This window comes from Grampus griseus (assembly GCF_964374135.1).
Source record: "Grampus griseus genome assembly, chromosome: 20".
NCBI lineage: Eukaryota > Metazoa > Chordata > Mammalia > Artiodactyla > Delphinidae > Grampus > Grampus griseus.
In genome coordinates, this window is record NC_139014.1 from 14,411,705 (window position 1) to 14,433,047 (window position 21,343).

General features: G+C 49.5%; 2 protein-coding genes across 7 annotated transcripts; one reads left to right on the forward strand and one right to left on the reverse strand.

The window, feature by feature from the left end:
- Positions 1-1,411: 1,411 nt before the first annotated feature.
- On the forward strand, positions 1,412-14,688 carry ICAM2 (intercellular adhesion molecule 2). Of its 6 annotated transcripts, none has more exons than XM_082679275.1 (6): positions 1,419-1,510; positions 2,122-2,402; positions 10,137-10,241; positions 11,969-12,235; positions 13,379-13,699; positions 14,372-14,688. In XM_082679275.1, the coding sequence occupies exons 3-6, from the start codon at positions 10,181-10,183 to the stop codon at positions 14,548-14,550; spliced, it is 828 nt and encodes a 275-aa protein (XP_082535401.1). In that variant the 5' UTR covers positions 1,419-1,510; positions 2,122-2,402; positions 10,137-10,180; the 3' UTR covers positions 14,551-14,688. The 6 variants fall into 6 exon arrangements, with proteins under 6 accessions (XP_082535400.1, XP_082535401.1, XP_082535403.1 ...); XM_082679277.1 differs by having other exon boundaries at positions 2,122-2,382; XM_082679276.1 differs by having other exon boundaries at positions 1,432-1,510; positions 2,246-2,402.
- Positions 14,689-15,589: 901 nt separating this feature from the next.
- Positions 15,590-20,613, reverse strand: PRR29 (proline rich 29; the record flags this gene model as incomplete). Its single annotated transcript, XM_082678794.1, has 6 exons — positions 18,576-20,613; positions 18,263-18,338; positions 17,974-18,080; positions 16,044-16,273; positions 15,812-15,882; positions 15,590-15,618 (listed from the first exon to the last, which is right to left on the reverse strand). Exons 1-6 carry the CDS (start codon positions 18,945-18,947, stop codon positions 15,590-15,592), a joined length of 885 nt encoding a protein of 294 aa, XP_082534920.1. The 5' UTR covers positions 18,948-20,613.
- Positions 20,614-21,343: the final 730 nt, after the last annotated feature.

Sequence of the window (21,343 nt, forward strand, 5' to 3'; positions counted from 1 at the left end):
TGGTACAAAGCTACTCTGCCAGGGTAGGTTTTTTAAATTGCTAGGCGAGGTGGCCGATGTGAAAAGATCTGAGAACACGATAGTTCTTAGTTGTTAAGAAGATGTTTTTGGTGGCAGGGCACGTCAAATACAAGGAAGACCCAGCTCTGTGATGTTGACAAGCTTCCTGCAGGGGTTCAGAGGGCAACTCATCCTGGAACTGCCTCATTCATCAAAGGCTCCCAGGAGTGCAGAAACCACACATCAGAAGAGAGACTGGAGAGGGACTTCCCTGGTGGTCCAGTGGTTAGGACTTGGCACTTTCACTGCCATGGCCCAGGTTCAATTCCTGGTCGGGGAAATAAGATCCTGCAAGCCAAAAGAAAAAAAAAAAAAAAATTCAACGTAGAACTACCATATGATCCAGCAATTCCAATTCTGGATATTTGCCTCAGACAGTTTGAGTCGCCTCAAAGCAGGGACTCAAAGGCATGTTTGTACACCCATGATCACAGCAGAATTTTTCACAAGAGCTAAAAGGAGGAAGCATCCCACGTGTCTGTTGACTGATAAATGGATAAACAAAATGGAGTGTATTCGTACAAGGTGGTGTTATTCAGCCTTAAAAAGGAAGGAAATTTTTTTTTCATAAATTTATTTATTTTTGGCTGCGTTGGGTCTTCGTTGCTGCACGCGGGCTTTCTCTAGTTGCGATGAGCGGGGGCTACTGTTCGTTGCGGTGTGCGGGCTTCTCATTGCAGTGGCTTCTCTTGTTGCAGAGCACGGGCTCTAGGCACACAGGCGTCAGTAGTTGTGGCTCGCGGGCTCTAGAGCGCAAGCTCAGTAGTTGTGGCGCATGGGCTTAGCTGCTCCGCGGCATGTGGGATCTTCCCGGACCAGGGCTCGAACCCGTGTCCCCCGCACTGGCAGGCAGATTCTTAACCACTGCGCCACCAGGGAAGCCCCCAGGAAGGAAATTCTAACACATGCTATGACATGGATGAGCCTTGAGGACATCATGCCCAGTGAAATAAGCCAGTCACAAAAAGACAAATACAGTGTGATTCCACTCGTGTGAGGTCCCTAGAGCAGTCCAGCTGAGAAACAGAAAGTAGAACAGTGGCTGCCAGGGGCTGGAGGGAGGGGGAGTCAGTGCTGAAAAGAGAGGGGTTTCAGTTCGGGATGAAGGTGAGGGACGGCGGTTCTGGAGAGGGGTGGTGGTGGTGATAGCTGCACAGCAGTGTGGGTGGACTTAATGCCACAGAGCTGGACACTAAAGATGGTTAAAATGGTCAATTTTACAGGGTGTATATTTTAACAGAGTTTAAAACAAGAGGTAACGGACTGAAAGTGAGGTTAGTCTGGAGTCACAGCTGGGACAGGAAGCACGTGACTCCTGAGAGGGGAGTTTGGGCCAAAGCCTCATTATACTTGCTGAACGGGTGGCAGCCCTGCCACAAGCGGCATCTGGAAGCTGGACCCCTGGCCACCCTCCTTCCCCATCGCAGCCACGCCCTTTAGCAGATGACAGGTAAGTTTGCATTCCTTGCTCCTCCTCGTTTCCCTCGTGGCAGAGTGGAAAGGGCTTGGGATGGACTGTCAATCAAGACTTGAGTTCTTGTCCTTTCCCCTCCCTGGGCCTCCCCACCCCTCCCCGGCCTCCCTCAAGCCCAGGGGCTGGAGACGCACAGAGCTCCCTGCGGCCAGACGGTCCCTGCTGGAGCTCACGTCTGCGTCTCTCTCAGTCCATTGTCGGCCTATGGTTTTCGCGGTTGTTTCCTGTTTTTGTCCTTTCTCTTCCCTCCCCTGCTCTGTCAACCACACAACCAACTTAGAGGTATGGGGCTGCCTCCCTGCCATGGGCCACATGGGCCCAGGCCATCCAGGAAGCTTCCTTCTAGTTTGCTAAGAGCTTTTATCATGAAAGATGTTGAATATCATCATTTTTTTTTCTAGATCTACTAAGATGATCATAGTTTTTTTTCTTCTTAAATCTATTAATGTAAGTTTTTAGTTTGGGCTCCTTCAAAAATAGAGCCTGGAACAAGGACTTCAGTTCCGGTAGATTATTTGAGAGGTGATGCCAGGAAGCAGGGAGCGAAGGAGAAAAAGCCAATTAACGATGCATAATTGCTGTTGCAGCTGTAGGCAAAGGAAGTTCAAATCTGTGGGGACCTCTGATAAGTCTACAGGATGCTGCCCAGAATTGCCTTCCCCAAAAGAAGGAGACTGGAGCATGTATCCACCAGCTCCTGTTTCATCTTAGGGATGAAAGGATTTCATCTTAGAGAACTTAACTCTCCTATGCTTCTGGGAAACACTAGCAGGCAGATAAGTGACTCCTAAAGCCGTTGAAGAAGACCCTGAGGCAAAACGCAAAAAGCAACGTGATATAAGCTTGAGGTGAGACACTGGAGCATAAGGTGAGTCTAAGCTTGCAGGAAATTATGTGCTGTAAACACAGTGGATGTCAGAGGAGGGCAGAAGTAATGTGACATAGAGCACCGAAGTTTACTGTTACCAACAATAATAAATGACATATGTAGATTTCTCTTCTGTTGTTAGACTACCTTTGCATAGCTGAGATAAGCCCAACTTGGACATGATGTCTAGTATTTTTAATATACTGCTAGATTTGGTTTGTTTGTATTTTTCTTACTGTTGCATTTATATTCATGAGTGAGACTGGCTTCTAATTTTCCTTTTTCATCCTATTCTTGTCTCATTTTGGTATTAAGGTTACACTGGCCTCATAGAAAGAGTTAAGAGTGTGTTCCTGCGATTTGCATTCTCAGAAAGAGTTTTTATAAAATTAGAATTATCTCTACTTAAACTTCTGGAACACTATCTAGACTTGGTATTTCCTTTGTGGGAAGATTTCAAATTATGGATTTAATTTTGTTTTTAGTTTGTTTTTAATATTCTACATATGAATTAAATCATATGGTATTTGTCTTTTTCCATCTGACTTATTTCACTTAGCGTAATGCCCCCAAGGTCCATCCGTGTTGTCACAAATGGCAAGATTTCATCTTTTTTTAAAAAAATACTTATTTATTTATTTATTTGGCTGCATCCGGGCTTAGTTGCGGCATGCGTTGCGGCACGTGGGATCTTTCGTTGTGGCTCGCGGGCTCTACTTTGTGGTGTGCGGGCTTCCTCTAGCTGTGGCGTGGATTTAATTTCTTTAATAGCTGGAGAACCATTCAGGCTTCTTATTTCTTCTTAAATCAAGTTAGGTAAGTTCTGTTTTTTCTAAGATTTGGTCTACTTTGTTTCATATTTCTTGACATAAATGATTTATAGTCTTTTTAATTTTAACTTTATTGAAGTATAGTTGATTTATAATGTTGTATTAATAAAATTTTCAATTATGGTAAAATACACATAACATAAAATTCACCATTTAACTGGTTTTAAATGTACTGTTTTAAAGATGGTTGTGTTACATTTACACTGTTTTGCAACAAATCTCGAAAACTTTTTATCTTGCAAAACTGAAACTCTATACCCATTAAACAAACAACTCACCATTTCCCCCTGGCCCCAGGCCCTGGCAACCACAGTTCTACTTTGTTTCTATGAATTTTTTTTTTTTTTTTTTTTTTTTTTTTTTTTTTTTTTTTGTGGTACGGGGGGCCTCTCCCGTTGCGGAGCACAGGCTCCGGACGTGCAGGCTCAGCGGCCATGGCTCACGGGCCCAGCCGCTCCACGGCATGTGGGATCTTCCCGGACCAGGGCACGAACCCGTGTCCCCTGCATCGGCAGGCGGACTCTCAACCACTGCGCCACCAGGGAAGCCCTGTTTCTATGAATTTGTATAGGCTTCTTCTTTTTTGAATTATAACATTATTTTAATTTTTTAAATTGAAGTATAATGTACAATATTATGTAAGCTTCAGGTGTTCTACGTAGTGGTTTGGCATTTGCATACATTATGAAATAATCACGATAAGTCTGTTAATCATCTGTCCCCATATGGAGTTATTACAATATTATTGGCCATATTCCTTATAGTGTGTGTTACATCCCTGTGGCTCATTTTGTAACTGGAGTTTTGTACCTCTTAATCCCATTCGCCTATTTTGTACCCCTCTCCACCCCTTTCTCTCTGGTAACCACCCATTTGTTCTCTGTATCTATGAGCCTGTTTTTTGTTTGGTTTTATTTGTTTTGTTTTTTATTTTATTTTTTAATAGACCTTTATTGGAGTATAATTGCTTCACAATACCGTGTTAGTTTCTGTTGCACAACGAAGTGAATCAGCCATATGCATACACATGTCCCCATATCCCCTCCCTCTTGAGCCTCCCTCCCATCCTCCCTATCCCACCCCTCCAGATGGTCGCAGAGCACCGAGCTGATCTCCTTGTGCTATGCTGCTGCTTCCCACCAGCCAACTATTTTATATTCGGTAGCGTATATATGTCGATGCTACTCTCACTTCACCCCAGCTTCGCCCTCCCACCCCATGTCATCAAGTCCATTCTCTATGTCTACCTCTTTATTCCTGCCCTGCAACTAGGTTCATCAGTACCATTTTTTTAGATTCCATATATATGTACTACCATACGGTATTTGTTTTTCTCCTTCTGACTTACTTCACTCTGTATGACAGACTCTAGGTCCATCCACCTCACTACAAATAACTCAATTTCGTTTCTTTGTATGGCTGAGTAATATTCCATTGTATATATGTGCCACGTCTTCTTCATCCATTCATCTGTTGATGGACATCTAGGTTGGTTCCATGTTCTGGCTATTGTAAATAATGCTGCAATGAACACTGTGGTGCATGTCTCTTTCCGAATTATGGTTTTCTTAGGTTATATACCCAGCAGTGGGATTGCTGGGTCATATGATAGTTCTATTTTAAGTTTTTTAAGGAACCTCCATACTGTTTTGCATAGTGGTTGTATCAATTTACATTCCCACCAACAGTGTAGGAGGGTTCCCTTTTCACCCCACCCTTTCCAGTATTTATTGTTTCTAGCTTTTTTGATAATGGCCATTCTGATCGGCGTGAGGTGATACCTCATTGTAGTTTTGATTTGCATTGCTCTAATAATTAGTGATGTAGAGCATCTTTTCCTGTGCCTCTTGGCCATCTGTATGTCTTCCTTAGTGAAATGTCTATTTAGGTCTTCTGCCCATTTTTTAACTGGATTGTTTGTGCTTTTTATATTGAGCTCTATGAGCTGTTTATATATTTTGGAGATTAATCCTTTGTCTGTTGTTTCATTTGCAAATATTTTCTCCCATTCTGAGGGTTGTCTTTTTGTCTTGTTTACGGTTTCCTTTGCTTTTTGCTTAAAAGCAAAACTTTTTAAGTTTAATTAAGTCCCATTTGTTTATTTTTGTTTTTATTTCTGTTCCTCTAGGAGGTGGGTCAAAAAAGATCTAGTGGTTTATATCAAAGAGTGTCTTTCCTATGTTTTCCTTTAAAAGTTTTACAGTGTCTGGTCTTACATTTAAGTCTTTAATCCATTTGGAGTTTATTTTTGTGTAGAGTGTTAAGTAGTGTTCTAATTTCATTCTTTTACCTGTAGCTGTCCAGTTTTCCCAGCACCACTTATTGAAGAGGCTGTCTTTTCTCCATTGTATGTTTTTGCCTCCTTTGTTGTAAATTAGGTGCCCATAGGTGTGTGGGTTTATCTCTGGGCATTCTATCCTGTACCATTGATCTATATTTCTGTTTTTGTGCCAGTACCATACTGTCTTGATTACTGTAGCTTTGTGGTATAGTTTGGAGCCAGGGAGTCTGATTCCTCCAACTCCGTTTTTCTTTCCCAAGATTGTTTTGGCTATTGAGGGTCTTTTGTGTTTCCATACAAATTTTAAGATCTTTTATTCTAATTCTGTGAAGAATGCCATTGGTAGTTTGAAAGGGATTGCATTGAATCTGTAGATTGCTTTGTGTAGTATAGTCATTTTCACAATATTGCTTCTTCCAATCCAAGAACATGGTATATTTCTTCATCTGTTTATGTCATCTTTGATTTCTTTCATCAGTGTTTTATAGTTTTCTGAGTATAAGTGTTTCGCCTCCTTAGGCAAGTTTATTCCTAGGTATTTTATTCTTTTTGTTGCAATGGTAAATTGGAGTGTTTCCTTAATTTCTCTTTCTGATATTTCGTTGTTGGTGTATAGGAATGCCAGAGATTTCTGTTCATTAATTTTGTATCCTGCAACCTTACCAAACTCATTGATTAGTTCTAGTAGTTTTCTGATGGCATCTTTAGGATTTTCTATATATAGTATCATGTCATCAGCAAAGAGTGACAGTTTTACTTCTTCTTTTCCAATTTGTATTCCTTTTATTTCTTTTCTTCTCTGATTGCTGTGGCTAGGACTTCCAAAACTATGTTGAATAAGAGTTGCAAGAGTGGACATCCTTGTCTTGTTCCTGATCCTAGTGGAAATGCTTTCAGTTTTTCACCATTGAGTATGATGCTTGCTGTGGGTTTGTCATATATGGCCTTTATTATGTTGGTGTAATTTTTGTTTTTTATTTGCCATGCCACGCAGCTTGCAGGATCTTAGTTCCCCGACCAGGGACTGAACCCACACCCTTGGCAGTGAAAGCTCAGAACCCTAACCGCTGGACTGCCAGGGAATTCCCATTTGGTTTTTTTTCAGATTCCACATATAAGTGAGATCATACAGTATTTGTCTTTCTCTGTCTGACTCACTTCATTTAGCATAATACCCTCTAGATCCATCCATGTTTCGCTAATGGCAAGATTTCATTTTTTATGGCTGAATAATACTCCATTGTATAGATATACCAACCACATCTTTATCCATGCATCTATCAGTGAACACCACCAACAGTACACAAGAGTTCCCTTTTCTCCACATCCTTGCCAATGCTTTTTATTTGTTTTCTTTTTGATGACAGCCATTCTGACAGGTGTGAGGTGATATCTCATTGTGTTTTTGATTTGCATTTCCCTGATGATTAGTGATGTTGAGCATCTTTTCATGTCTGTTGGCCATCTGTATATCTTCTTTGGAAAAATGTCTCTTCAGGTTCTCTGCCCGTTTTTTTTTTTAATTAATTAATTAATTTGGTTGCGCCAGGTCATAGTTGCGGTATGCAGGATCTTTAGTTGTGGCATGTGGGATCTAGTTCTCTGATCAGGGATTGAACCTGGGCCCCCTGCATTGGGAGTGTGGAGTCTCAACAACTGGACCACCAGGAAAGTCCCCTCTGCCCATTTTTTAATAGGGTTTTTTTTTTTTATGTTGAGTTGTATGATTCTTTGTATATTTTGGCTATTAACCCCTAATTGGATATAACATCTGCAAATATCTTCTCCCATTTAGCAGGCTGCCTTTTTGTTTTGTTGATAGTTTCCTTCATTGTGCAAAAGCTTTTTAATTTGACGTATTTGTTTATTTTTGCTTCCCTTGCCTGAGGAGACATATCCAAAAATTATTGCTAAGACCGATGCCAAAGAGCATGCCGCCTATGTTTTCTTCTAGGAATTTTATGGTTTTGTTTATTGGGATTTTAAAAATTATTATTACTGGTTCAGTTACATTACTGGTAATAAGTCTGTTCATATTTTCTATTTCTTCCTGATTCAGTCTTGGGAGATTGAACGTTTCTAGGAATTTATCCATTTCTTCTAGGTTGTCCATTGTATTGGTTTATAATTGTTCACAGTAATCTTTTAAGACTCTTTTTATGTCTGAGGTGTTTTTGTAACTTCTCTTTTGGTTCTGATGAGTTTGGCTAAAGGTTTATCAATTTTGTTTATCTTTTTGAAGAACCAGCTCTTAGTTTCACTGATCTTTCCTATTGTTTTTTGTTTGTTTGTTTGCTTTTAGTCTCTATTTCATTTATTTCTACTCTGATCTTTATTATTTCTTACCTTCTACTAACTTTGGGTTTTGTTCTTCTTTTTCTAGTTCCTTTAGGAGTAAGGTTAGATTGTTCATTTGTATAGTCTTCTTTTTAATCTTGTAGTTATGTAGTTATTTTTATTCCTAATAATGTTTATTTGTGCTTTCCTTTGTTTATAAGTAAATTCCAGCAGAGATTTGCCTGTTCTACTGGTTTTTTCAAGGAACTAACTTTTGGTTTTATTGATCCTGTCTACCATATCTTTGTTTTCTATTTTATTGATTTCTGTTCTTTATTATTCTCTTCTGAGTTTACTTTTGGGTTTACTTTGTTGTTCTTTTTATAACTTCTTGACTTCTTACTTAAATTGGATACTTATTTCATATACTTTTCTAATACAAGCATTCAAGATTATAAATTTCCCTTTAAGTACCACTTTTGATGCATCCAACTAATTATAATCTATGATATTTTCATTATCACTCAAATCTAAGAATTTTAAAATGTGTCATTTATGATTTTTTCTTTGACCCATGGATGAGTATGTTTTTAAATTACCAAATATACAGGGGTCTTAAAACTTATCTTTTTGATGAATTTGTATTCTCTATAGGTGCAGATCAAGCTTTTACATTGTATGTTTCAGCTCTTCCATTCATTTACTGATTTTTTTGTCCGCTTCATTATTCATAATTGAGAGACATTGTATTAAAATTTCTTGCTGTGATGATGGTTTTATCTCTTTGTAGTTCCTTCAAACTAAGTGCTTACAAGTTTAGAACTATTATAATTTCCTGATGAACTGACCCTTTGATCTAGGTACTCACTCTATCCCTAATAAATATCAATATTTTTGTCTTAAAAGTCCTCTTTGTCTGATACGAATAGACCTTTTCTGGCTTTCTTTTGGTTAGCTTTTGCCTGGTATATCTTTTTCCATTCTTTGACTTTCAACCATTCCATACTCTTAATCATTACATGTGTCTTGTAAACAATGTGGAACTGGGTTTTCTGTTTAAATATTTTAAAAACCGAATCTGAGATGAGAATTTAGGCATGACTGAGTACATGACTTCCACTAAACCCTGCTAAGAACTGAGTTTAAGAGCCTGCATTTTCAACAGCAATCCATAGTCGGTAAGAACTCTAACCCAGAAGGTTGCCTTCAAGGCAGTGTGTTTGAGCTGCTTTTTTTTTTTTTTTGGTAGACTTTTTCTTCCTAAGAGCAGTTTTAGGTTCACAGCAAAACTTAGGGGAAGGTAGAGATTTCCCACAAACCTCCTGTCCCCACGCGCGCACAGCCTCCCCCATTACCAACACCCCCCACCCCCCCCACCAGAGTGGGACATTTGTTATGACTGATGAACCTGCATGGACACATCATCATCGCCCACAGTCCATAGTTTACATTAGGGTTCACTCTTGGTGTTGTACATTCTATGGGTTTGGACAAATGTATAATGACACACATGCACCACTGTAGTATCATACAGAGTAGTTTCCCTGTCCTAAAAATCCTCTGTGCTCTGCCTGTTCATCCCTCCCTCCCTTTAATCCCTGACAACCACTGATCATCCAACCAACTCCTCATCATTCCTAAATTCTCACCTCAGTTCTGTCACCTAATTCACCTGAGCCCCAGGTTCCTCAGATGCACAATCAAAATGTGTAGATTTGGTGTGACAGTTAAATGAGATAATGTATTAAAACCTTAACTTAGTCCCTAGAAAAGAATACGTGTCAATTAAATGCTAGCTTCCTTTTCCTTCCTCCTTCTCTTAGTAATCTGAAATCACGTTTAGCTGAGGAAAAAAAGAGAAGAAAGTGCCCAGGGACAGTGTGTATCACCAGAAATCTAAGAGCAGGGGAGGGTAGGGGGCAGAGGAAGGAGGTAAACATCCAGCTATTGCCTCCTAAACCCTATTTCCAACTTGGAAAATCCCTACGCAGAGGGGACTCCCACAGTGTGTCCTGTGGGATTTGGGGCTCCCCAGATCTGAGGCTTGTAGGCAGCGCTGTCCTGTGTGTACACACAGCGCACGGGAATCCCGTGTGCACACACATCACTCACACACACGTGTGCCCCCGGCGCTCCCCCCATCTGCCTGGCTTATCAGCTGCTTCCCAGCTTCCTCTGCTTGGCTTCTTAGAGACCTGGGACCCTGGGAGCCAGCCTTCCACGTGGCCTCCCCAAGACCACTCAGATAACGAGAGGAAATGTGGTCATCAGCTCACAGAAGGCTGGGGGTTCCGGCTGCGGCTCCAGGCCACCACTCCCTGACCTGCGCCCTCCATCTCTCTCCAGGCGGTTCTCGGCTGTTCCCTGGGAGCCCGTGGACGCCACTCGAGATGTCCCCTTTTGGTGGCTGGGGACTGCTCTCGGCCTTCCTCGCCCTGCTCTGCTGCACAGGTGAGCCTGGGGTTCCTGACGGGGCGCGTGCCAGCCAGGACCCCCTCCCCTTCAGGCAGGGAAGGGGGTCCCGGTCCTGAAGTCGCTGAGGCTTTGAACACAGAGGCCGTCCGCCATGGGTACAGGATGCTGTGCCAGCCTGGCTTCCCCATGACCCTGGGCAGCGGGTAGGGGTCCTGGCCTTTTGGGAACCAGACCCCATAACTTCATGGTGTGTGGATGTGGCAGGCTGTGGAGACTAAATGGAGAGGTGAAGGGAGGCTGGGGTTCAAGGGCAGGTGAGGGCACGCCCCAGCTAGTCTTCAGTGGTGGCCCAGGGGTCAGCAGAGGGCAGCAGAGGGCATCACCTTGTGGCGACCATGAAAGCGAAAACGAAGCCCCTTCCAGGAGGTCCAGGGGACCGTGAAGGAAAATGCCTCTGTGGGCTGAGCACTCTGTTTTGGACAACCTGCCAGGTGCTTTCACGACAACCCTGCAGGAAAGGGATTACTAGCCCATTTGACAGATGGAGAAACTGGGGCTCAGAGAAAGCACTTTGCCCAAGGCCACACAGCTGGTACCTGGCAAACTCAGGTTTCAAATCCAGCTCTCTCTCCCTGCAAAGCCCCTCTTTTGCCCCTTCATTATATGCCACTAGCTGAGGGCTAAGTGGGGGGTCTATGGGTGTGGCAGGAGCACAGGACACAGGACGGGCCCAGCTGGCTGGGATCAAGGACCTTCTGGTCTTCACCGAGTGGGAGGCGAGCTCCGAAGGCCTGAAATGCTTCGTGCCTGAAACATTTCTTGGCTCTGTGCCACACACAGGGTATTGTGCTGAGCACAAAGGGAAATATGCGAAATCTGGGCCTTGCCTTCTAGAAGCTCCAGAATGTCCAAGGGAGAGCCAGCATGAATATGAGTCATTTGCAAGGTGGTCCCATTACCTTCCTGACCTCGCCTCCCCCTCCTTCCTCCTCGCTGAGCTCCAGCCATCTGGTCTCCTCCCCACCCAGGGTCTCTGCGCTGGCGGTTCCCTCCCCCTACAGATACCTGCCTGCTGGGCTCCCCACCACCACCACCCCGACCTCCTTCATTCTTTGCTCAAATGTCGGTGTTTCCGTGAGGCCTGTGCTGACTACACGATTTAACACGGCAACCCCACCCCACTCCCTATTTCCTTTCCTAGGCATTTACCACCAACTGACAAGCTGGCTAGTTCACTTGTTTATTATTGTCTGTCTCCTTCACTGCAATGCGACCGCCGCAAGGGCAGGGTTTGGTCTGCTTTGGTCCCTGCTGGATCCCCAGAGCCTAGAACAGTGCCTGGCACACAGCCGGTGTTCAAAAAGGATTTGCAAAGAAGAGAGGAAAGGAGGGAGGGAAGAGTCGAACCCATGGCCATGGGGGCTCAGAGGACACAGTCCACCTCCATTTCAGAGAGGCCTTCGTGAAGGAGGGGACATTTGGGCTGGGCCTCGTAGGTCGAATAAGATCCCTCTCCATGGAGATAGAAGACGTGCATGAGAAAGACTAATCTGGAGGCGACGAGCTGGAGGAACAGCAACTAGAGGCAGGGAGACAGCTGCAGGGGGGTCACAGTCTCTGTGGTCTAGACCCAAGGCGATAAGGTCTGAACAAGGGGAGAGGAGCAGAGGGGACCTCTACCCCTCATCAGACTGCCCGCTGCGGGCAGCTCCACTGGGCAGGGCAGCAGGGACTTCTCCTGCCTAGTGTTTCTGGTCTTCCAGGGTCTGGCGAGGAGGCATTCGAGGTACGCATGTGGCCAGAGCAGCTGATGGTGGAGTCCGGGGAGTCTCAGGTGATTAACTGTAGTACCACCTGTACCCAGCCCAACACCGGTGGTCTGGAGACCACCCTACACAAGACTCTCCTGGAGGAACAGGATCAGTGGAAGCTGTTTGAGGTCTTCAACATCTCCCAGGACACAGATGTCATTTGCCATTTCACTTGCTCCGGGAAGCAGGAGTCCAAGAGCCTGAACATCAGTGTGTTCCGTGAGTGCAGCACCGCGGGGCCCTGCTCCCCTAGGCCAGAGCCTGTGTCTACCGAACGCACGCAGAGCTGCTCTGTTACTGCTGCTGGGTGCTCTCGTTATGGCCCCCACTTCCCTGGGCTCCTGGACCCAGTCCATGGGCTCAGAATCTTCTCACACCCTCCTCTGGCCTCCTTGAGCCTGTTGGCAACCCTCGTTTTGAGGTTTGCTCAGAGGAGGACAATTCAAGCAAGGTTTAGACAAATCTAAAAGTTGTTTCCCATGCCGTGCTACAGTCTCCTCCTAGCTTGGTAGCACCCCATCACCAGAACACCCTGCGCCCCATGACAAGCAGTGGGGGCCCCATCAGGAGGGCTGGGACACTCTGCAGTAGCCCACTGGCCTCCCGGAGAGAAGGCTGAGGCGTGGTTTTATCTCCCCCTGAGGGCCCTTGGCGAATGTGTGACCATCACACACACACCTGCCCAGAGGCCATGGAGACCCTGGAGAGACTGGGGTTCTCTCAACAGCTTGGCACCGAGGGTATCGCTCGAAACTGTCATCAGTGGATCAGATGAATAGAAAGATGTCCTATACCTAACATATTATCCTGGGGTAATGGGGGCAAGGCATTCTAGTTCAAAAAGGAACCCAGGGTACCACCGAGTTTAATAGCTAAGGGCTAGAGGTAGCTCAGAGCCCGATCCTGAAGAGCCAAGGCAGGTCTGACTCTGGCCTCCGCCTCTGAAGTGAAGAATCTCACAGCTCATGATCCAGTTCCAATGAGTACTCCCTTCTAAGTCTCTCTCAGCATAATTGCCCAACCATTTAATTTTTGAAATTTGTATTTAATTTTTGGAGAGGACGGAGACAGGTCCAAAACTTTTATATCTTTCTAGTTGACTGTACAGATTCTGGACCTTTTCTTTGTAGACACCAGGCTACCTCCATTCTTGTCCATTCCAGAATTCATGTCCATAAAACAACCACCCAGTACATGCTTCACCCTGAACTGCTTCCTCCTTCCTCTTTTTACACTTTAGAGCAGCCAGGCCCCAGCCCACTTCCTGAGAACACTGTGGTGACGGGGATGGTCCTGGCTGGGTGGAGCCTGCTGGAACTGCACCCCCATCCTGACCAAACCTTGCTTCCTTCTTTCCTTCAGACCCTCCAAAGCAAGTGCTGCTGAAGTTATGGCCCACTTTAGTGGCTGTAGGGAGGTCATTCACCATCCAGTGCAGGGTGCCCTCTGTGGCACCCCTCGAAGGTCTCACTGTCACCCTGCTCCATGGCAGTGAGATCGTATACAGCCAGACCTTTGTGGGGACAACACTTTCCCCCCAAGAGGCCATGGTCACCCACAACACCACGGCTCACCGGGAAGACGACCGCCACAACTTCTCCTGCCGGGCCGAGATGGACCTGCGCTCTCGCGGCGGGGACCTCATTCACAGCGTCTCAGATCCCCAGGCGCTCGACGTCTATGGTGAGGGGGAGCCCCCGGAGGAGGAGGGAAGGAGAGGGCGTTCACTTTCAGCCCCTCGTGGGAGGAAAACACCTCTGCCCCACTCTCTGCCAGCTCAGGGGGAGGCACCCAGGAACTTGATCCCAGGAGTTCCCTGGAGCTCTCTCCAAGTTGCCAGCTTGGACCCCAGCTAGCTGCTTGGCCATTAACAAGCTGGGTGACCTTAACCAAGTCAAGCTTCTCTCTCTGGCCTTGGCCCCTCTCTGCAATGACAAGTGTAGCCTGACTGACCCTTAAGATCCCCTGGAGCCCTGCTGTTCTGTGACTCTAGATGACCTAGATGTTCTCTGTCTTCTGAGAGTTTGGTAGAAGCTCCCTCAGCTCTGCCCAAGGAGGGGCTCGGCCTGGACCACGCCACTGTCCAGGCTGTGGTGTCCAGCAACCACGTGCTGGTGGCAGGAGCTGGCGGCAGGGGGACATCCGCCCTCACGGTCTCACAGAGGCCCAGCTGGTGGCCTGGACCCCGGCCCCCCTTTCCTCTAGTTGATATACCAGTTGCCACTCACCTCTGCAACACAGGGTGACTGCAGAAGGACGAGGGGTGGGGGGGTGATGGATGGACCTCTACTCCCCCTCTGGCCCTGGTACCTGGGGCCAGAGGACTTCTAAGACCACTGCCCTCTCCCTCCCCAGAGCCCGCACAAGACAACCAGGTGGTGGCCATCATCACGGTCGTGTCAGTGCTGCTCTTCTTGTTTGTGACATCTGTCCTGCTGTGCTTTGTCTTTGGGCAGCAGTGGCACCAGAGACGGACAGGTACCTACGGGGTGCAAGCTGCCTGGAGGAGGCTGAGGTGGGCCTACCGGGCATAGCCTACGTGAGCGGCATGGCCACCAGCACGGCGGCCACTGGGACTCAGCATGGCTCCTTAGGGCTGTGGTTCAGCCCTGGCTGAAGGACCACGACCAGCAGCAGAGGACGTCAGGGACCCTCCCTTTCCTAGTCTGAATACAAACACCTGGACTTAACCCTGTGCCTCAGTGTCTCCTCCTGGGAATGGTCAGGAAGGGAGCCACCAGGCCCAGCCGGACTTCGGTCTCCAAATGTCCCCTCAGCCTCCCTCCACCCTCTCCTTCACGGGGGACTTCCAGAGCCCCGGGGAGCCCAGGCCCTGGGGCACCCCCATGCTGACCAGCCCAGGCACCAGACGCCCACCCTCATCGGACACTGAGCGACTCATTCCTACTGAGGGTGGGTGGGGAGATGCACCATGGCCCAGAGGGGCAGAGAGACACTCTGTTCCCACGTGGCCCTCTGGGACCGCAGGCCCTCTGTGTCAGAGCAGGGCATGGCTCTGACCTTTCCTTTCTGTCAACAGAGCCAGCTTCCAGGGGTAAGCATGGGGGCCCCAAGGGCTCAGCTTCAGGATCTCCTCAGCCAGGCCTCCCCCATCACTCTGGGCCTGCAGAGAGCCACGGACAACAAACGCTGTCCTCGCCTCTTACCTCCTGCTCGGTTATTGGGCCAACCCGAGACGCCGCAGCGCTGGCCATCCCCGGGATGGGGGGTGAGGGAGTGGAGGTCGAGGGAGGGCTCTGGTTCCCAGGCCTCTGCCAGCCCAGGCAGCAATCACTGTGACAGGGTTGGGCTGTTATGTGACCGCCAGGGCATGGACACTGCTCTAAGGGGCTCTCACCCTGAAGCAGAGATCAGGCTGGTTCAAGGTCTCCGTGGGGTAGAGAGGGGACTGACTGACCTCGGGGAGAGGGCCTAGTTGGGGCTGAGGGTGTAAGAAGGGCTGCCAGACATAGGTTCAGGGTTAGAAAAGCACTAGCGGGGCACACAGGGGCTCCAGGGCTATTTCCAGCTCTGCGATGCAGCTGGCATGGGTCCTGGGGCTGACGTCTGTCCTCACGGTAGGCTCTCGGCATCATAGTAGTCTGGGGGGAGACAGCACCCTCATCGTGACTCCCTCCTGCCTCAGTGGAGCCCAAGGAGGAAACTGGAACGGGATAGGCCGGTTGTCTGCGGCCATGACAGTAGGGGCCCTCAGCCCCACAGGGCGCATGGCCTTCCTGGCCTTCTGATCCACCGCCAGGCCTGGGCCCCACTGCCCACCCACCTGGCCCCTACCTGAAGCTGGGGGTACATCCACACCCACAGTCCCTGTGGCGCTGGGGGGTGGAGGCGGGGGCACGGCTCTCCTGGGACGGGGAGAGAAAAGAAAGAGCCCCGTCAGAGGCCCCAGGCTAGCCTCTGGAATTTCACCCACAAGTTTCCCCACTCCAGCCTGACCCCTGGCCAGCTCTTCCAGCCCAGCCCCAGAGCAGGGCCCGGGCAGCACCCAGACCCTGGCCTCACTTACGTCCCCCTTTTCCCAGAGGTAGAAGGGTAGTGCTGAACCCTGGCCAAGTGCTGCAAGCAGGGTTGAGGTAGGGGAGGGGAAAGGAGAGGGGCCGGCCAGGAGAGCAGGGGGCCCAGAGCAGGCATCAGGCAGGGCAGGTAGTGGTGGTGGAACACCAAAGGCCCCTCCTCCTGGGCTTCGGTCTCCTCCTCCTTTTCATACACCGCCTCCTGTTGACCCTCCAGGTAGACCTGGGGATTGTACAAGAGGGGAGGGGAGATGATACAGGATCATGCTCTCCCAGCCGCCACTCCTCCATTCCTCTAAATTATTTCTCCAGATACCCAGCACAAAACAGCTACTGTTTATTGGGCATTTACTACACACAAGCAAGGCTCTTTGGAGACATTTATTCCTTATTTTGCGGATGGGAAAAACTGAGGCTTGGAGGTTAAGTAACTTTTCTAAGGTCACCCAGCTAATAAGGCCAAGCAGGGACTGGAGGAATCCAGGTATGACTCCAGAGCTGGGGCCAGGAGTCCAGCAAGCTGCCCCTGGCCTCAGGATACAGGGTTATGGACAGGGTTCTTGGACTCTTTAATCAATAGAAATTGATAAGAAGCCAGCCAAGGAATTCAGGCTGGGAATTCACTGGGACTCATGCTGCACAAGGGAGTGAGAACAAGAGAGAGGTGCCCCCGCTCACTCCCCAAGGAGAGTGGGCTGGTTCCTTAAACGGGGAGAGGGGAGGGACTGATTGGCGGGTTGGGCTGGAGGGGAGGCTTAGGTGGTCCGCCCACCCTCTTGGTGGCGCTGTGTGCAGGAATCATGCTCAGTACCCTACTTTTGCACCTCAGAAGTGGCAGCTGATTGGTGGCCTTTTTGTATCTTATTGTTCATAATTGCCCCACCTGCGCATGCGTGCCATTATTTTTAGTCTCATTTCCTTTGTAGTCTGCGGCTCGAAGAGACGTTTGTCCAGGTGCAAGCACTGCAGCACTGCAGCAAAGGGTCCCAGGTCCCAGCCTGTCTCAAGCCCCAGTCCCTGGACCCACTTGTGCCCCACTTGTTGAGGTAGGGCGCTCCTCCCAAGGGCCCCCTGAGGGCCTGGGGGTGAAGGGGTGGCAGCAGCTCCTCAGGGTCTCCCTCTGCCTCGACTCCTCTGACCGGCCCCTCCATGAATCTCTGTCCGCTCCCTCCAAGCTGACAGGCATCCTCTCACCACCCGGCTGTCACCCCTCCAGACCTCTCAGGCTGCCCACTGCTGGCTGAATAAGGCTCAGCCTTAGAGCTCCTCCCCTCCCATGCACCCATCCCCTCCCCCCTCCACCACCCCCCCCCACATATACACAGGGTTTCCTCCATTCTGTCTCCTGATTCTGCCCCTGCCCACCTAGATGGTGGACACACCCCTCACCTCCTCCAAACATCAGAATCCTGCCTGGCTTTCAAGGGCTGGTTCTAAGGCCGCTTGCTCCTCCAAGGAGACGCTCCTCGTGCCCCAACCAGGTGGCCCTCACACTTTGTGGCCATCACAGCCAAAGTTGCCTTGTATTCATAGTCATTCATTTATTCATTCACTTGTTCAACAAACAGCAACTGAACCCCTAATAAGTATCAGGCACGCTGCAGGCCCAGGGTACGATGGTGCCTGCCCTCCTGGTCTGCAGTCCAATGGGGGATTCACTGCAGGGAAACCTTGAAAACAAGACCCGAGTGGTCTGGATTTGGGGACCCGCTACCTCCACTCCATGGAGGCTGACACGGGGGCCTGGCACATAACAGATGCCGAACAGACCTAGCCAGGTAGATGAGGGCTGGCTTCTGGCTCCCCTGCTGCCTGCTCCTTTTTCTCAAGGTGGGGGGAACCCTAAATGGATGCCCACCTCTGGCCCTGCAGGTGGGCAGCCCTGGTAGCCCACCCCCACTCCCCCACCTCCCGCCCACGCACCTGCGGGCGGGACCAGGCAAGCCCCGGGTTGAGCACCGCTGCCACCTGGCCACTCAGAAGCAGCTGGTGCATCTGCGCGTTCTGCAGCATCATCAGTTCCAGCAGGTCTAGGGGACGGGAGTTCAGCAGGCCCGCGCCAGAACCCCCCCTGCTCTTGCCCCGACCCCAGGGCCTTTTCCCCAACTCCAGCTTCGGGGGGAGGGCGGGGGAAGGAGGGGGTGCAGCAAGGACGCCCAGAGAATGTGCCGGGCAGAGTGGGGTACAAAGTGGGGAGATCCCGGAGTCTCACCTTCCTTCACGCGGCCCGGCCGTGGGGACGGAGGTGGGATGGCCCACAGGAGGGGCTGCGGAATGGTCACCCAGGGCTGGGGGGAGGGGGAGACTCAGTCAGACTAGGTGGGGAAGGGATGGGGACCCCCTCCTCGCTCCCCACGCCTTTGAGTCGCTTCCCTAACCTCGCAGGAGCTTCTCCCCTCCGCGGCCCCATGGCCTCCCTGTCAAGTCTCTTCCTCTCTGGCTGGGGTCGCTCTCCTCACCCACCCCCACTCCTCCAGGGTTCAGACCCTCCAGGGACAGCTCCCCAAGTCAGCCCACCCCTCCACCCCGCCCCCAAGGCCTTCCAGGTAAAGGCAGGCTCTGGTCCCCGACTCAGCCTTCACCGTCGAGGCTGCAGTCTGTGCTGGGGGATGACCCCAGCTCCCTCCAGTCCCCGAGGCCATGGCCAGCTGCTGCGGATCAGGGTTACCTTGACGACGCTGGGCGACGCCAAAGTCTCCTCCTACGCATGCGCAGGTCCCGCCAGCGTTCCGGTGCCTGGGGCGTTCGCCCTTTGTCGCCGCCTCCTGCTCTTCTCTCTCCACCTCTAGGGACGACGGGTCCCGAGGACCCTCACCCCCACCCCCGGAGGCCCAACTCTCTCCCAGATGTCCACATCCAAACCCCCGCGCCGTGGCTGCCTGGGCATCGCGGCTCATCCCTCGCTGTACCTCGCACCCTTGGGCATCCCCGGCACGGAGCCTGGGGGGGCCGAGTTTGTTGAGTGAATGCGTGAGTGGCTGGGGAGGCCCGCCCCAACTCGGACACTTGGTTTTTGGGGCCCAGTGCCCAACTGACTAGGGTGATGAGTTAGGAGTAGAGAATTCTGTTGGAGCAGGCTTGGGGGCAAGGGGCAGGTGAGTGAGGAGGGCAAAGGATTTGCTCCCTGTCGCTCTGAATCAGAGGGCTGTCCTGCGGGCCAAGAGTGGTTTCTGGAGGCCACCAAGGAAGGAAACACCAACCAGGTTCACGGAAAAGGCTGGCCCCTGTTTGCTCCCCGGTTCCTGGTCAAGGGGAGCCACTGCTCCAAAGAGGTGGCAAAGTCTGTGGAGTTTAACATCAGTGCCCTTCGTCCCGGAAAAATTACCAACGCTTGCGTTCTTTCAACAGGAAGTTATCGAGGTCTTCTTTGCTTAAGAACAGGTGAAGGGAGAGATCTATTTCGGCAGCTGTGACCATCCTAAGATAGGCCCTGAGCAGCCGTCGAAGAAAATCCAGACAGGAAGCTGGGATTAGCACCCCAGAGTTGCCTTCCCCCACCCTCCACTCCTGTTCAGCTCCCCTTCCCAGAAGTCCTGGTGTCTAGAGCCAGAAAGACCATTCCCACCTCCTCCTTTGTACCTTCACCCCTGTCTCCAGGAGGTGGGGACTGTGGGCATTAGCTGTCCCCGCGGGTCTTATGGCCTTGACAGCCGTCATCAAGCTGAGATCGGGCACTGTGGTCACAGGCCCGCAGTGAGTGGGAAGGACACAGAGGCGCGTCTTTCCATCTCCACCCTCATTCCAGGGAGAAAGATGAAACCAGCCCTTATGCTCACCATCAGCAAACTTTGACCCAGGAGGTGCCTGTGTGTGTGAGGTGCCCTTCTGAGCACTGTAGACACAATAGTGTATCCTCGCTGGTTCCAGCGTTGTTAGGAAGTGAAATACTCCCCTGAAAGGAGAGCAAAGATACAAGACTGTGCAAAGTGCCCTCCGAGTGAACCATACAAGAAGGGATCATGAAAAAGAGAAAACTCGGTCACTGAAGGGTGGAGTTCTGAAGGAGGTAGAGATCCTGGGGATGGGGCCAAGCAGTGTGAGAGGGAGAGGGCAGCCCAGGCTGGGGACACAGCCAGAGCAAAGGTGCAGATGCGGGAATGGACAGGGGCTGTAGAGATCCAATGGCTCAAACTGCCTGGCTAGGGTAGGGGATCTGGGCAGAGGGAAGTTCCAGGCAGACACAGAACAGACTCAAAGGCCAAGTTATAGAAGTGAGGCTTTGCCACGTGGGTAATGGGAAGCTCTTGGTGGGTTTTGAGCAGGAGAGAAATAAGGGGACGATGTGTGCACAACCACATTTTAGAAAGATTTATCTTGTTTGTCATATCTTTGTTTATGTCAACCAGAATTAGAAAGAACAAATGTCTGATGGGATGTGTCCTCCCAATGGAATACTATTCCGCCATTGACAATTTTGGTATAGAACAGATCTACTGATGTGGAATGATGTCCAAGAGAGTCAAGCAAAACAATCAGAAAGCATAGTAAGATCTTATTTTTGTTTTAAAAATTATATGTATTTATGTGCATCTGTGGGGGGTGGGGGAGAAAGAGAGGGAAGGAGGGAGGGAGGGAGGGAGAGAGAGGGGCAATTATAGAGAAGCTGTCAGGGCTGCCCATACCCGCCAGCCTCCCCAGTTCTCCACACCTTCACAGTGCTTCCTGGGATCTCCTGCCAAATAAACTTCTTGCTGCCAAATCCTTGTCTCAGGCTCTACTTTTGGGGGAATCCAAACTTAAGACACCAGTCTCCCACTTTCACCATTTCTGCTGCCCAGGCTGCTGCTAACTCCTGGGAAAAGCTATTCTAGCAGCTCTCTGATAAATTTGTGTTCAACGACGTGAAATACCGAAGTCGACATTGAAGTACATTCGCCTGGGAGTATAATGGTCCATGGATTAAACTGAGGCAAAGGCTGGAGGCAGGGAGGCCAGCAAAGAGGCCACCTTCCTTCCCTGTAAAGGAAGCTCAGAGCAGACTGGAGGTGGCTGTAGGAAAGAGGCAGGAAGAGGTGATCATTTCAATACCTCAGATATAAGATTGCATGTTAACCTTACATGAGACTTACTTGTATTTTGGAAGACAGGGTTGAGATAAAAACTACCTGGCTTCTGGTACCCAATTAGAGGTGTCAAAGGAAATTGAAGCATTTGTCCTTTGAATAATGGGAAAACCACACACTTATCTGGCAGCGCTATTTTGCTTACAGATCTAACTTCAGTCCAACAGTGGAGGAGGTGCCTTTCTGGCTACTTGTCCTGCCTACTATTATTTTCTTTGGGGTGTTGAACA